Here is a 14,156-nt window from a genome sequence, read left to right on the forward strand (position 1 = left end):
CATAATGTTCTCTAGTTCCATCCATATTGTTGCAAATGGTACTATTTCCTTCTTCTTTATAGCTGAGTAATACTCCATTGTGTAAATGTACCATAAGGAAACATTGATTTTAAAGGATAAACTAAAGCTACCTCTACGTAGGCAGAATACTGAATGAGTAGAGAGAAATTATAAGTCTATACAACTTTTTAATGTGAAATAAATATTGACATGTTTTAAAACATCTGGAAGATGGGATTTTTTACTTTCTGGTGAGTTTTCTGTGCTCTAAAATGAGGGGACCACTGCTTCAGCTGTCACTGCCAAAGAGTGAATGGGGTCCACTGAGGAAAATCTGGCTTCCCCATCAAGGCAATAGGTTTTGTTAAAATATATAAAATGTATCTCTTAGACTACTGATAATTCATGGTCTGATTATAATGATATGTAATAATAATATATAATAATACTGATAATTCATGGTCTGATTCTGTCTAACAATACTGTATGGGGTTGGTACAACTTTGTTTAATCACCTCTAAAATGGAGCAAAATGTTTTGCTGACTTCTTAGGGAAAATCATCCCTATATGCAGGTTTCAATATGGTTCTGGTAGTTTCATTTCAGGTTATAAATTTCCAGAAACTTATATTATTTTACTGATATTGGAGAAGACAGTCCTCCCCCTTTTCCTTACTTCTTTTTAGGAATATTAATATAACACCATGTATGGTACTTAAGCAAAAATGGTGGTCAAATAGCAATATAAAATAAAATATGGGAGGAGTAAAATTAGTATACTAGGAAGATAAAATAATTGATACATCTATTAATTTAATAAATATATTACCACATTGTCTATCCCTAATTTCTGATTCCACCTTTTGGTGCTCATAATTGAAAATTTGAAAGTAGAGAAAATTTTAACAAATCACTCGTAATTTTAAATATAGACAAGATATTTGGAATACTTCCTTTTTAACTACGCTCAGTATATAATTTTTACCTGATTAAGAGATTATACAATTTGATGTTTTGGTTTTTTCACTTAATTGCATACATGTGCAATTAAAGCTCCTTGTAAATCTCATTTAATATATTTAATGTTAAACATTTGATGAGTAAAATAGTATTTTAATATGAGCATATTAGTATCCCATTATATAGAAGTGCTATTATTCACCTAAACAGCATATATTCTTTTACAGTTAGATTATACCTCTCCCTCAGTTTTTTCTGTATCAAAAACAATGTTATAATGAACATTTTTCAGACAACTCTTTGCCATAATTTCTGATTACTCTTTTAGGGTAGTCTTAAGAGTGGGATTAAGATATCAAAGGGTATGAAGTTTCAAGTAATCTTTTTCATGTAGAACCAGATTTTTTTTCTATGAATTTTATTCCCTGCAGCAGTATTTGAAAGATCTTGTCTCACTATACCCTTACTTATATTGTCAATTTGGTAAATTATACATGCTCACTTGTTTTAATTAATATCACTTTGGTTATTGATGAGTTTGAACTTTGTTTTTGACAAATATTTCTGAAGCATTTGTCTTTTTCTTTTTCTTGAATTGTCAGTTTGTGCTTCTTTCTCATTTATTTAATGAAATTTTAGCATTTTTCCCGTCAATGTATACGAATGATTTATTTGTTAAGGATCCTAATATATTACTAGATTACTAACAAGATCTTTCCTGTTGATTATTTGCCAGACTTGGGTAAGAGGTGAGGCTAGGAAGGTGCTTCTGCATTGGGGATTTCTGCTTTGGGTCAGGACTGATTTCTGTTTTGAGTCTGAGAGCCTTGGAGCTCCCTGTTAGGGCTATGAGCTGGGACTTGGGTGCAGGCAGGACAGGGTCTGAGTCCTGGCTCCATCTGTATGTGACCTTGGGCACATTAACCAAACTCAGTTCCCTTGTTTCTAAAAGGGAGATAATAATAGCACCAAGTTCACAGGGTGGTTTGTAGAAATTACACAAAACATGGTAAGGAAGTTTACTCAAGTGTTAGTGCATGATTTCTCATTGGTTTTTGCCCTTTGTGAAGCAGTATGAAGCCCTCAGATGTTACCTGGGTGCTCTGTGTGGCATAAGATCAGCCCCTGGCTGATTCTTTCCTTCGTGACCTCTACTCTGTATGAACCCAGGCTAGCCTCTGGAGAGATTTTGGGCAGTTTGCATTTGAGGTGAGGGAGAATCCCATGGGCAGGTGGTTAGACCCTGAGCTACAGAGGCGCTCAGAGGATGTGGGAGTTATTCAACCTTCCCTCTAATTCCTAGTGGAAGGAGACTCCACTAAATTAGCAGCTCATCACCCACTGGTCTGGCTCATGTTCTCCTGTTTATACCCAGCCCTTTCCTCTTTCAGCTTGGCATTCAATGATCTCCATAATCGTCTTCACATAAACCCTTTCCTCAAGCCAAGGTCATTATTTCATTTTTCCCCGTGCATGGGACACCCTCATGCCTTTTCCCATGTTGTTTTTCTTCCTGTGATGCTACCCCTCGAAACCCTAACTACCTTTCAAGGGTCACTTGTGGTTTTTCCCTCTCGGTGGAGCCTTTCCTAAGCAGTTTCACCCTTATTTTATCTCCTGTAGCACTTGTCCTCTGTCCTCACTTGGCACCTTGTCATACCAAGCTTGGAGTGTACTTTCATATTTTGGGTGGTACTAAGCCCACAGATTCCTGAGGCTATAGTGGGCTGTCCATCAATAAGTATGTAATGTCTACCTTTAGACATGAATCATTGTATGCCTGATGTTTTCACTTGTTTCCTTCTGTGCATGTCTAAGTCTTGACCCTGACAAATGGCAAGTGTGTGGATGGGGAAAGCTCTATTTTCTATTTCTGATCCTTCTTACAATGCCACCTTAGATCAATGCCTCTCTTGAGACTTTGATTTATATATATATATATATATATATATATATATATATATATATGGAACAAAGAACTAAAAAATAAAAATGGCAAGTTTATTCATTGCCTAACTCTGTTACCTGAGTGAAAGTGTCTTCTCTTGAGACTTGACTTTTTCTTCAAGTTAAAATGACTATTCTACTAAGCAAACAAACACACAACGCCATTCTGGGGAGGTGAGCGTCACAGCCCACATCCCTTTGTCCCCATGGCAGAGTTCACTTGCCACAAGAGGCCTCTGTGCAGAGTACCCTGGGTCTGGTTCTAGGTGGCCAATATTTCTGAAGGTCAGGAGCCTGGAGCCACAGAGAAGGGGCCTGTCTGGCACACCCCAGAGAAACACAGCACTCAGTTCTTTTTCTCTGGTGCCTCTGCTGCCCCATTTCTGTTGCTACTACATGCTTAGGCTTCCCTGGAAGTTGGGACCAGGCATAAGGGGGCCTGGAGATAGATTCAGTTCCCAGTTCAGAGAGGGAGAATCTTGGGGCTAAAAAAATGAAGTAGCTGAAGTCTAATCTCCTGGGTCCTCTTCCTGTGGGTGATTGAGACTCAATGTCATTGTTCACATAGGACTTATCTTTTAAAATGTGCCCCTTGGGGAGTATTGTACCATCTAGTTAGGGGGGCAGGAGCCCTGACAGCTCCAGAGAGCTCCTCTCCCTAAGGTTCCCACACCCCTGTTCCTACCTTGGTCGTGGAGGCTGTTGCTCCTCCCGCCCCATGGTCCCTCAGTGGTGCCTCAGGCAGAGGCCCAGTGTACTCTGACAGCCGGCCAGGCACTGGCCCTTACCTGGCAATCCCAGCAGGGTGAAGTAGCCCCGGCACTCGGTGAAGCCAGAGCTCTCTCGGACACAGGAGCGCCATAGCCCTTGGTAGTTGAATACAGCCGTCACTGGGTTGTTGTACAAGTCCTGGGTGCTCCACTGGTCCATGCAGGTAGCGGCAATAATGCCCGCAACCCCAAGCAGTGAAACCACAAACCCCAAGCCCTGGCAGGCGGTCACGGCCATGGTGGGGTAGATCGTTGACACAGAGCACCACACGACAGAGGGACAGCCCAATTCTGAGAGTGCTGAGTGTAGGGATAGAGTTTTCTCGAAAAGGCTGGTGCACACGTCACCAATGGGCCATGAAATGGAGGAGGGGACTCAACAGTGCCACCTGGGCTCGCCCTGCTCCTTTATCTACCTACGTGAGATAATTTCCACAACATGGTACCAAGAGTCATTTGTTTTCCACCATTTGTACACTCAACTCACTGTTTACCTTTTGAGGGAGTTTCTTTCCTGATTAACCAGGTTCCCCTCTGTAGAGGGTAAAGCAAGTGCCAAAGGTGCTGCACGGAAGGTCTGGCAGGTTGGCCAGGTAGGTTCTCCAGTAGCTAAGCCACAAAATACTTGGAGAAGAAAGAACTTCATCCATGTGGTCTCACTGCCACTTTAATTTAAAAACTTAGGTAACGCTCGTTATGAGGCCGGATGAAGCACAGCTGATTCTCGTTAATCATGGTCGTTATGTTCTATAATGTCACCAGGAACACAGAATTAGCAAATGCTGAATCATTGCCCCGAAGGGAAATACAGGATTAGGTTCTTGCAAGCCTCTGGTCACATTTTCATCAACCGATCAATAAATAACCTTGTTTTATGTGGGTTTCTATTTAAAGACACCCTATTTAATATATATTATTGATTCATTAACAGTGAACTAGTGGCCAATAGCACTATAACTCATGTCTGAACGAAGCTTATCTAACACATGGTTTTCTCTGTAAGGCACATAATAGCCTTTTTGAGCTTGGAAACACTAGACAGCACTTTAGCACTAGGAGAGGGGACCATTTTAAATAGAGAAATCCTTGATTCTAATAGAGAAGCACCCTTGATTACAGCAGGAGAGCTGAAACAAGAAGGCAGAGCTTAACCTGGTTCCGTCTTAGCTGAGAACTTGCACCTCTAGCACTTCAAATTTTTTGCCTTCTGCATATGCCCACGTCCAGTAATGACCAGGGAAGTGCTTCCAGTATCGATTTGGGGGTTAAAATAAATTTTAGGGACTAGACGAATTTGCAAATAACCAACTGTAGTAATTAGATGGAAATGAGCAGTTAATGTGGTCAAGCTGTTTGCAGCTTCTGTGGCATGGACTCTGCCTTCAGCAGAACGACCATGGAGGAGGGAAGACAGCAGAGGTAAGCAGCAGGCCTCTGGGCTCTGGAGCTAGACAGCCTGCATTCAATCCTCACTCCACTGCCGACTAGCTGTGTGAGACAACAGCTAGTTGTCACTTAACCTCTCTGAGCCTATTGTTTTTATCTGTAAAATGAGATACTAGTTTTATCTCCCTGGATTGTTTTGTAGATTAAATGTGAAATGCTAAGCATTGCATGTGGAGACCTGTACTCAGAAAAGAATAGCAAATATAGTGGGCCCTCCATATCTGTGGATGCAGAATCCACATGGATTCAGCCAACCATGGATCAAAAATATTCAGAAAAACAAAGCTACGTTGTTGCTGATATGTATGTATGATGTAGTTAGGTCTATCTATGATGGTTTTGTGCCTGTACTGAATATGTACAGACTATTTTTTCTTGTCATTATTTTCTAAACAATACAGTATAACAACTATTTACACAGCACTTACTTTGTATTAAGTATTAGAAGTAATCCAGAGATGATTTAAAGTATATGGGATGGTGTGCATAATATATGTGCAAACATGCCATTATATATAAGGGACTTGTGCATCCATGGATTTTGGTTTCCGCGGGGGTCCTAGAACCAATCCCCCACAGATACAGAGGGATGCATATATTGCTAAGGGCAGACTGATAGTGAGTAATATAATTAAAAGCTTTGGTGATTGACAAATCACTCACACATTGTATTTCTTCATATTGATCAGAAATTAAACCCCAATTTCTCACACAAAATGTCTCTGGTTACAGAAAGGCTTTTAAAATTTTTTGGTTCAAATGTTATCATACCTACTTTGAACCTGGGCTCAAGTCTCAAGTCTTTTTACCAACTCACGGAATTATGTTATACATTGTTGGCTAATATTTCTGTGCCTCAGTTTTCCCATTTTTAAAGTAAAGGGTCTGGAATATCTGAGAAATTTCATAATTCTAAAAAAGAGGAACCACTTTCTTTGTGATATTGTCAGGAAGACTAATATGTCATGTAGATAAAATGTGTGTGTGTGTGTGTGTGTACTTTGTGTGTGTGTGTGTGTACTTTCATGGCAATTTTAGGAGAAGAGAAATTTGTGCTACTCTGGTTTATAGGATGGAGGGAATTGTCTGACCACTTTTCTCTTGCTCCCTGAAGTAGTTTCTTGGGTCATTTATTAGAATCCCTCAAGGCATCAGGGAACATAATTTGAAAACCACTGGAAGGATTCATTCAGTAATCAATTCAACAATTCATATAGTGAAGGGATGTATAAGAAAATTCAGCTCACTGGCCCAGGGAGAAAACAAGAGAGCTTCTTAGGCTTAGTCTGACCTTGTCCCTATATGGAAAAAAAAAAAAAGTCTTCTGAGAATATATGACCACGAGCCTCTGTTTCATATGTGACTGGGGTTTGAATTTACACATCCCACATCATGTTCTGAAACTCCCACACTAAGATAAGAGCATTAAAAGGTGATTCCAGGCTGATAACCCATCTAGAAAGACTTACAGGAGGAACTGCAAAACACTCGCTGCAGGTTGAATAGGATTTCTACATGTAAATCCCTGTCAATCTTGAGCTCAACACACAAAATTCAAAATCTATTATAAACAGTAGTATACATAGTGGCAGACCAACTCTCAAAAGAAAAAAAAATTACTGACTTAACAGCGTTTGCCAATTTCAGTGGCATAACTGCTCCCACCATGACTGACTTCAAGCTACCAATGTGAGATCACTGGATGCAAAGTTGGGAGGCGATGTGCAGAACCAGCTCCCACAGGCTGACTCCAGCCCACCATTTGACTATGAATAAAATCACAAGAGTTAACAAACACATATGATGGACTCCCCAAGAAAATTAGTTAATATTGGTGAAAGACTAAAAGAAGAAGCAAAAATTGTAAGTAAAAACAAGTCACCATGAAAAAAGGACAGGAAGATTTGACAACCCCCAGCCTGGAATTTCTAGTAATTAAATATATAGTCAACGAAATAAAAAACTCAGTGGACAGCGTAGTAGGCACAATGTTGGCCCCTATGAATTCTGCTTCTTGGTTATATTATGTCATATGGCAAAAAAGTTTTTACAGATGTAATCAAAGTTACTAATCAGGGAGCCTTAAAATAGAGAGATTATCCTAGATTATCCAGGGAGGCCCAGTGTAATCCTGTGAGCCCCAAGGAGGGAAAGAGGAAGGCGAACAGGAGGTGAGAGAAATGCAGCAGAAAGGTAAGCCAGAGATTAGAAGAATCAGAAGGATTCTATGCACAATTGTTGATTTGAAGATAAAAGGAATCGCAAGACGAAGAAACAGGAATCTCAGCTCTACACCTGAAAAGAACTGAATTCTTCCAACCAACAGTGATCTTGAAAGGGGACCTCAAGCCCCAGATGAGAACCATAGCCATGGCTGATACTTTGACTTAAGCCTGGTGAGACGCTAAGCAGAGTATCCTACCACATCATGCCAGACATCTGACCTACCGAAACTGTGAGATAATAAATGGGTGTGGTTTGAAGCTGCTAAGTTTCTGGAAATTTGCTATGGCAGCAATAGAAAACTAACAACAGGTCATTAGCATTAAATACAGCTAAAGTTAGCGTTCACAAACTACAAGATAGAACTGAGAAAATTATGCAAAATGTAGACAGACAAAGAGATGGAAAACATGAAACAGCAGTAAGAGGCATGGAGGATAGGATAAGAAGTTCCAACATGCGTCCAATAGAAGTACTGGAAGAGAATAAAGAGAATGTAAGAGAGGCAATTTGATAAGTTATTGGCTAAGAATTTTCTAGAATCGATGAAAAGCATCAATCTCATATTAGGGATGTACAGTAGTTCACAAAAAGTAAATAAAAATAAATCAACATCTGGATGTGTTGTAGTATTGTAAAGGACCAAAGATAAAGAGAAAAACCTTTAAGAAAACGTATAATAAATAAAGGAATTATAGCCATTATATCAATTGCAACAATAGAGACCAGAGCATCATAGAATTATATCTTTAAAAATTGAGAATAAAAATAATTATAAACCTCAAGGTAATGAGAAGACAAGCCACAGATGGAGAGAAAATATTTGGAAAAGAAAATATTTGCAAAAATGTTTTTATCCAAAACCAAAAAATTTGGATAAAGGACCCATCCAAAATACACAAGGCACTGTTAAAACTCAACCATAAGAAACTGATTTTAAAAATGGGCAAAATATCTGAACAGTACTACGTCAAAGAAAATATACAGGTGAAAAATAAGCATCTGAAAAGATCAACATCATATGGCATTGGGAAATTACAAATTAAAACAACAAAGTACTACTACATACCTATTAGAATGGCTAACATCCAAAACACTAACACCAAATTCTAACAAGGATGTGGAGCAACAGGAACTCTCGTCATTGCTGGTGGGAATGCAAAATGGCGCAGTCACTTTAGAAGACAGCTTGGCAGTTTCTTACGAAACTAAAGATAATCTTAGCATCTGATCCAGCAATCATGCTCCTTGATATCTATCTGAATGAGCTGAAAACTTATGTCCACACAAAAACCTGTATACAGATGTTAATCAAAGCCTCATTCCTAATTGCCAAAACTTGGAAGCAACCTCTGGCTGCCAGATGTGCACTTAGCCCTGTGGCCAAGAGAACACACCTTAACTCCTTGTATCTAACCTTCTGTCCAGATGGCCAGTGGTCAAGGATTCTTGAGAAATTTGTAGGAATTTTTTTTAACCAAATCTGAGAATCAGAGGCAAAGCAATCTCAGTATGTATATAACCTGTGAAGATGTTCATGTCCTAACTCTGACATTGTTATGAGATTTTACTTATACCATTTTATCAAAACTGGGCCAAATTAATTCTAAAAAATGTGTATTTCACAATAAAAATAATTTAAAAAAACAAAAAAATATATAGCTTCCAAATATAAATAAAGTAGTTTTTCTTAAAAAAACAAAACAAAAAAACCCCTGGGCTTCTGTTTCCCAGAGAAGTAAAGAGTATTTTTTATCCACAGTACAGGAATATTTTGAAAAATAACAGGCTGGATACCATTATGTCCAGAGTCTTCAGCACTGAGTGTGGGCTCTGAAAAATCAAGTTCAAATTTCCAGAATCAAGAGAGTCAACCTGCTCCTTCCAGGTGAAATGTCCGTCCCAGATGCTGGAGGAGAAACTCAGCATGTTCTTGATATGAGCTTATGTTGCCCAGTCAGATATGACTAAAAAATGACCATTGAACCCTGACTTTCAGCCTAATATGGGTGTTTCAAGGACAAGATGCAGCCATGTGTGACTCATTCTCATTTGGTTTGGCTTATGGGAGGAACAAGATAATACTCCCCTGACTGTGGTCAGGGAGTATGAATGGTTCAAGTATCCCACCCCATTTCAGTCTCAAGATTTCATTCTAAAGCCAATAAGAATGGCCAATCAAAGTACTGCCCAGCGCTCATTGGCTTTCTAGAACCTGACTGTGTTTTTCAGTTCCAGTTCGAGTGACTCATAGCATATGGATTTTTAATACAAAATATGCCTAGCATGTTTGGAAAAGAATGTGAACTTTATGGATCCTCTCAGACAAGACAAAACCCTGTTTGTTTGCCAAGCAGGGTTTCAGTTGGGAAACCCAAACCTTGCTCCCTTTGGTGATAAAGCAGGATGCAGCAGGAATAATGGATACTATCTACAAGGTCCATGTTTTCCCTGTTGCCAGCACATGCCAATATCAAGGTGTACCCGTAATATAGGAGGCCCTTTTAGGGCAAAAGTTCTGAAACAGAATCAGCCTTGGCATGGGTGTGACAACATCACAGATGATCCTCAGATTCACTTATCTATCTTTCTCTGAGACTTCCCTTCCTCACTGATGCTCAGTGCCCCAGGCTCCTCACACTCCCTCCCAGCTCTAAAATCTGCTATTGCTGTTAGGAAAACAGATGTGCTAAGCCATCATGATTGAATGGCGAGATTAGTTTGTAACCTCTTGTGGACTATTTGTATTTTACCCCATGAATTAACTTCTCCTCTCCCCACCTTAAAAACAAGTCAAACAAAACATTTCTGTTTGCTGATGGTTTGGTGATTCCCAGGATTTTGGATTGTGTGAACGAATACATTTTCATATAAAAGATTTCAGAACCCAAAGGGGACTGCCAAACTTTTGCTTTTGTCCAGTAAGGACAAGAACTAATTAGCATAATCACCATTATTTATAAGAGAAAGAATATTTAATATAAAAACATACAAAACTACAATATCATAATAAAGAACAGTCATGGACAGATAGGACATATACATTTTTATTTGTTTCATATTATCCTCCATCTTTTTTCCTATTTCTTTTCAGGTGAGAAAACCACTATCATACATGGGTGCAGAAGCCTGGATCTGGACAACAAGGAGCAGTCGTAGTCAGTGAGATGCTCACTGCTAAGGTTTGTTGAGTGGGAGCAATGCCAGGATCTAGATGCCAGAAATATGACTCTTGAGCTGAAGGTGAAGGTGAAGATTTTGGTGACTCTAAGCAGAGGTGCTGACTTTGGGAGAGGATGCAGATGGGCTAAGATAGGAGATCTTGGGGACTCAGGATGATCTGGTTGAGGGGGGCAGGGACTGAGGTGGATAGAAGTAGGTGTGGTGTGTCCTGTGAAAAATCATTCACCTCAGGCATGGAAAAGAAAGGAAGCAATGAAAAAAAAGGAGGGGAGGGGCGGGTGGCCGGTTAGCGCAGGTGGTTAGAGTGCAGGAAGCAATGAAAAGTCTCTAAGGACTGTGACTATGGCCTTAGCAGGGACTTATTTAGAATGTTTTGTAAACAGGGACTGGGGAACACCATTGACTGGTTGACTTCATGTGATTGATTTTATTCATTCGTGGATGCATTTGTCTAAAAAGCAATTGTTGAGCCAAGCAGTACACTAAGCACTGTGGATATGGAAATGGATAAGGTGCAGTCCTTGTCCCCAGATATGTATGGTTATTTATACATGATATATATGTGCTACCATATTTATGTATTACATTGTAAACATAGCCTAATGTGGAAACTAAAGGGAGATAATACAAAAGTGATTGTAAAAAGAAGTTCTGAAATTATCTTCCTGTACCCCAGTGGATTGTTTTTTCTGTCCCTAGGTCATGTGCATTCTCTATTTGGTAATTATTGGCCAAATCAGTTATGGGCAAGTTAAGAGAGACTGGCAACTAGGAATGATAATGGCTTTGGAGAGAGAGCATTCCTATAAGGCAGTGGAATAGACATGGGGCTCAAAGAGAGAGTGGACTATGTTTTGTGTGGCAAAAGACAGCATCAAGAAAGTGAAAAGGCAACCAACAGAATGTGGTGCTATGAGAAATCATCTTTTAAGAAGTTGAAATAAAAATTTCTCTTGAAAGAATGGAGGTATGCTAAAGGAAAATATACCGCTAGTCCCGGGAAGGTTTTTGTATGTTGGGCCAATAAAAAAAAAGTGCAATGATGCTTCAGGACACTCCTGAAAGGTCCTGTGTAGTGACTGCTTTCAAAACTAAAGAGTGTGTACATGAGCTGGGGAGGACCCCCCCTGCCCCCTGACTTTGGATTAGTTGAAAAAAAATTAAAATGTAAAATCAAATCATCTTCAGTTAATGTGTGCAATAGATGAGAAGAAACCCCCTATATGGGATGACGGTCCTAGAATTGCTCATTTACCCACCAGCACTCGCCTTATCTGAGCTGACACTCAGAATCAGGAAGTGGGGGTACTGCTCTCGGGAAGGGAATGAGACAAAAGAGCAAACAAGGTGGGAGGGCTGGTTTCTGTTTGACTAGCTGCAGGCGCATAAGGTTCCTTTCCTCCTCCTGACACTCAGCCCACAAACTGCATGTTCACCTTTGGGTGCTGTTATCCAGGGGAGCTGAAAATGTGCTTGAAGAATTTCTGAGTCATGGGGAGAATGAAAGCTCTAACCTGCATTTTATTTTCCTTCACAAGAAGGTTTCTTCAAATGACAGTATTAATTTTTTTCTTTTCATGAAAAATAATGTGAATGGTAGAAAATGGTAAAGGATAAACAATAATTTAAAAATCCAGAAAAGGGATGAGTAGGTGGGACATAGGATTTTTAGGGCAGTGAAACTACTCTTTATGATACTATAATGGTGGATACATGTCATTATATATTTGTCTAAACCCATAGACTGTACAACACTAAGAGTGACCCATAATGTAAACTATGGATTTGGGGTGATAATGATGTGTCAGTGTAGGTTCATCAATCGTAGCAAATGTTCCACTCTGGTGGGGGATGTTAATAATTAAGAGAGGCTACATGTGTGTGGGGATAGTGGATATACAGGAAATCTCTGTATCTTCCATTCAGTTTTGCTGTATCTAAAACTGCTCTAAAAAATAGTCTAATAAAAAGTTTAAAAAACAAAATAAAAGGAAAAAAATTTAAAAGCCCCAAACTAGAAAAGCATAGAGAATAAAACAATAAACTATGGTTCTACCTCTAAGAGGTACTATTGTTAATATTTTGGCTTTATTTCCTTCTAATCTTAACTTCCTTGAATATATACATATTTTACATAGTTCGTATTATACTGCACATAGAGTTCTTATCATGTTTTTCATTTGTATTTATCAAAAACATTTTCTTCATCAAAAATTAATTGTGGGCCGGCTGAGTGGCTCAGTTGGTTAAGAGTTGGCTTAAGAACATGAGCTCTGAGCAACAGGGTCAGTGGTTCAATTCCCACATGGGCCAGTAATTCTGCGCCCGATCTGAGCTGTCGCTGAGCTGCCAACAGGTGGAAGGATGGCTCAGCTGGTGTAACAACAAGATTGCCTGTTCATTGGTTGCTATGCCCACCAACAACTACGACTGAACTCTGCACCTTGGGCTGAGCTGCTGCCCAGATGGCTCAGTGGACAGAGCATGCTCTCTTAACAATAAGGCTGCTGGTTCTACTCCCACAAGGGATGGTGGCTACCCTCACCTGCAAATAAGACTGAACACAGCACCTTGAGCTTAGGGGCCATGAGCTGCTGGCGGGCAGCCAGGTGGCGACTGGTGTCCTCCACAACGAAGACTGAAGAACAACAACTTGGCTGGTCCCCTTCCTCAATTCCCCAACACTGTTCCCCATCCCCAATTCCCCAATAAAATCTTTAAAAGGGCCAGCCAAGTGGCTCAGTTGGTTAAGAGCTCACTCAAGAGTGTGAGCTTTGAGCAACAGCGGTTCGATGCCTGGCCTGAGCTGAGCTGCCACTGAGATGCCAACAGGCGGCAGGATAGCTCAGCTTAAAAAAAATATCTTGCATAAATTTTAATATTTTATTATGTGGATGTACCATGTTTGCATAACCTTTCCCCCACTATTGAGTGTTTAGGTTATTTCAGCATTTACTTTTTATGTGTAATATAAATTTTGATAACCCAGATCCTCTGATTTTTGAATCTTGATGGGTACAAGTTGAAAAATCTAACATTTAAGCTGTAAGCAATTTTCTATTTCACTAGAGACAGAGGGTCTAATACTCCTTCAAGGTAGGCTGTATTTTGTTTTGGGCACCACCGGACTTAACACTGTTATTAAGCAAATGTAAATTACTTACTCTTTTACTATTCTTGGGGAAATGTGGTATTGCCATCAACCAAAATATAAATGTTTGTAGACTGAGAATCCAAGTATACTGATGGCTAAGTTACTTTTTTTTTTTGGTGTATGCTTAAGTCAGAATTGTATCTCTGCAGGGCTGGCCGAGTGGTACGTTGGTTAAGAGCTGGCTTGGGACACCAACTCTGAGCAGCAGAGCCCCGTTTCGGATCCCACATGAGGGCCAATGACACTGCCCTCTACAGCTAAAATGGTGAACAACAGCTCGACCTGGAGCTGGGCTGCCGTGAGTTGCCGGCAAAGCCATAGGCTGCAGCCCCTGCTGTAGTGGGCTGCCATAAGTTGCCGTATGTGGCTGGCAGCCAGTGTGAGTGGCTGGCAGCCGGTGTGAGCTGCCAAGAGCCACTGTGAGCGGCTGTCCAGAGGCTGGCGACTGATCTGCCTCTCCCGGGAAGAGCGCA

General features: G+C 40.1%; 1 protein-coding gene and 1 long non-coding RNA gene across 2 annotated transcripts in view; one reads left to right on the forward strand and one right to left on the reverse strand.

The window, feature by feature from the left end:
• The window catches only part of CLDN18 (claudin 18), a 29,651-nt gene extending 25,736 nt beyond the window's left edge, over positions 1-3,915 (reverse strand). The window contains exon 1 of the mRNA XM_019632163.1: positions 3,696-3,915. Coding sequence (XP_019487708.1) covers positions 3,696-3,915 — 220 coding nt within the window. The remainder of the gene's footprint in view (positions 1-3,695) is intronic.
• Positions 3,916-4,851: 936 nt separating this feature from the next.
• LOC109376289 (uncharacterized) lies at positions 4,852-13,871 on the forward strand. The gene is made up of 3 exons (XR_002122714.1): positions 4,852-5,096; positions 10,441-10,528; positions 13,833-13,871. It is a non-coding gene; the product is annotated as an uncharacterized LOC109376289 (long non-coding RNA).
• Positions 13,872-14,156: the final 285 nt, after the last annotated feature.

Source organism: Hipposideros armiger, unplaced genomic scaffold, assembly GCF_001890085.2.
Source record: "Hipposideros armiger isolate ML-2016 unplaced genomic scaffold, ASM189008v1 scaffold_1093, whole genome shotgun sequence".
Taxonomy (NCBI): Eukaryota; Metazoa; Chordata; class Mammalia; order Chiroptera; family Hipposideridae; genus Hipposideros; species Hipposideros armiger.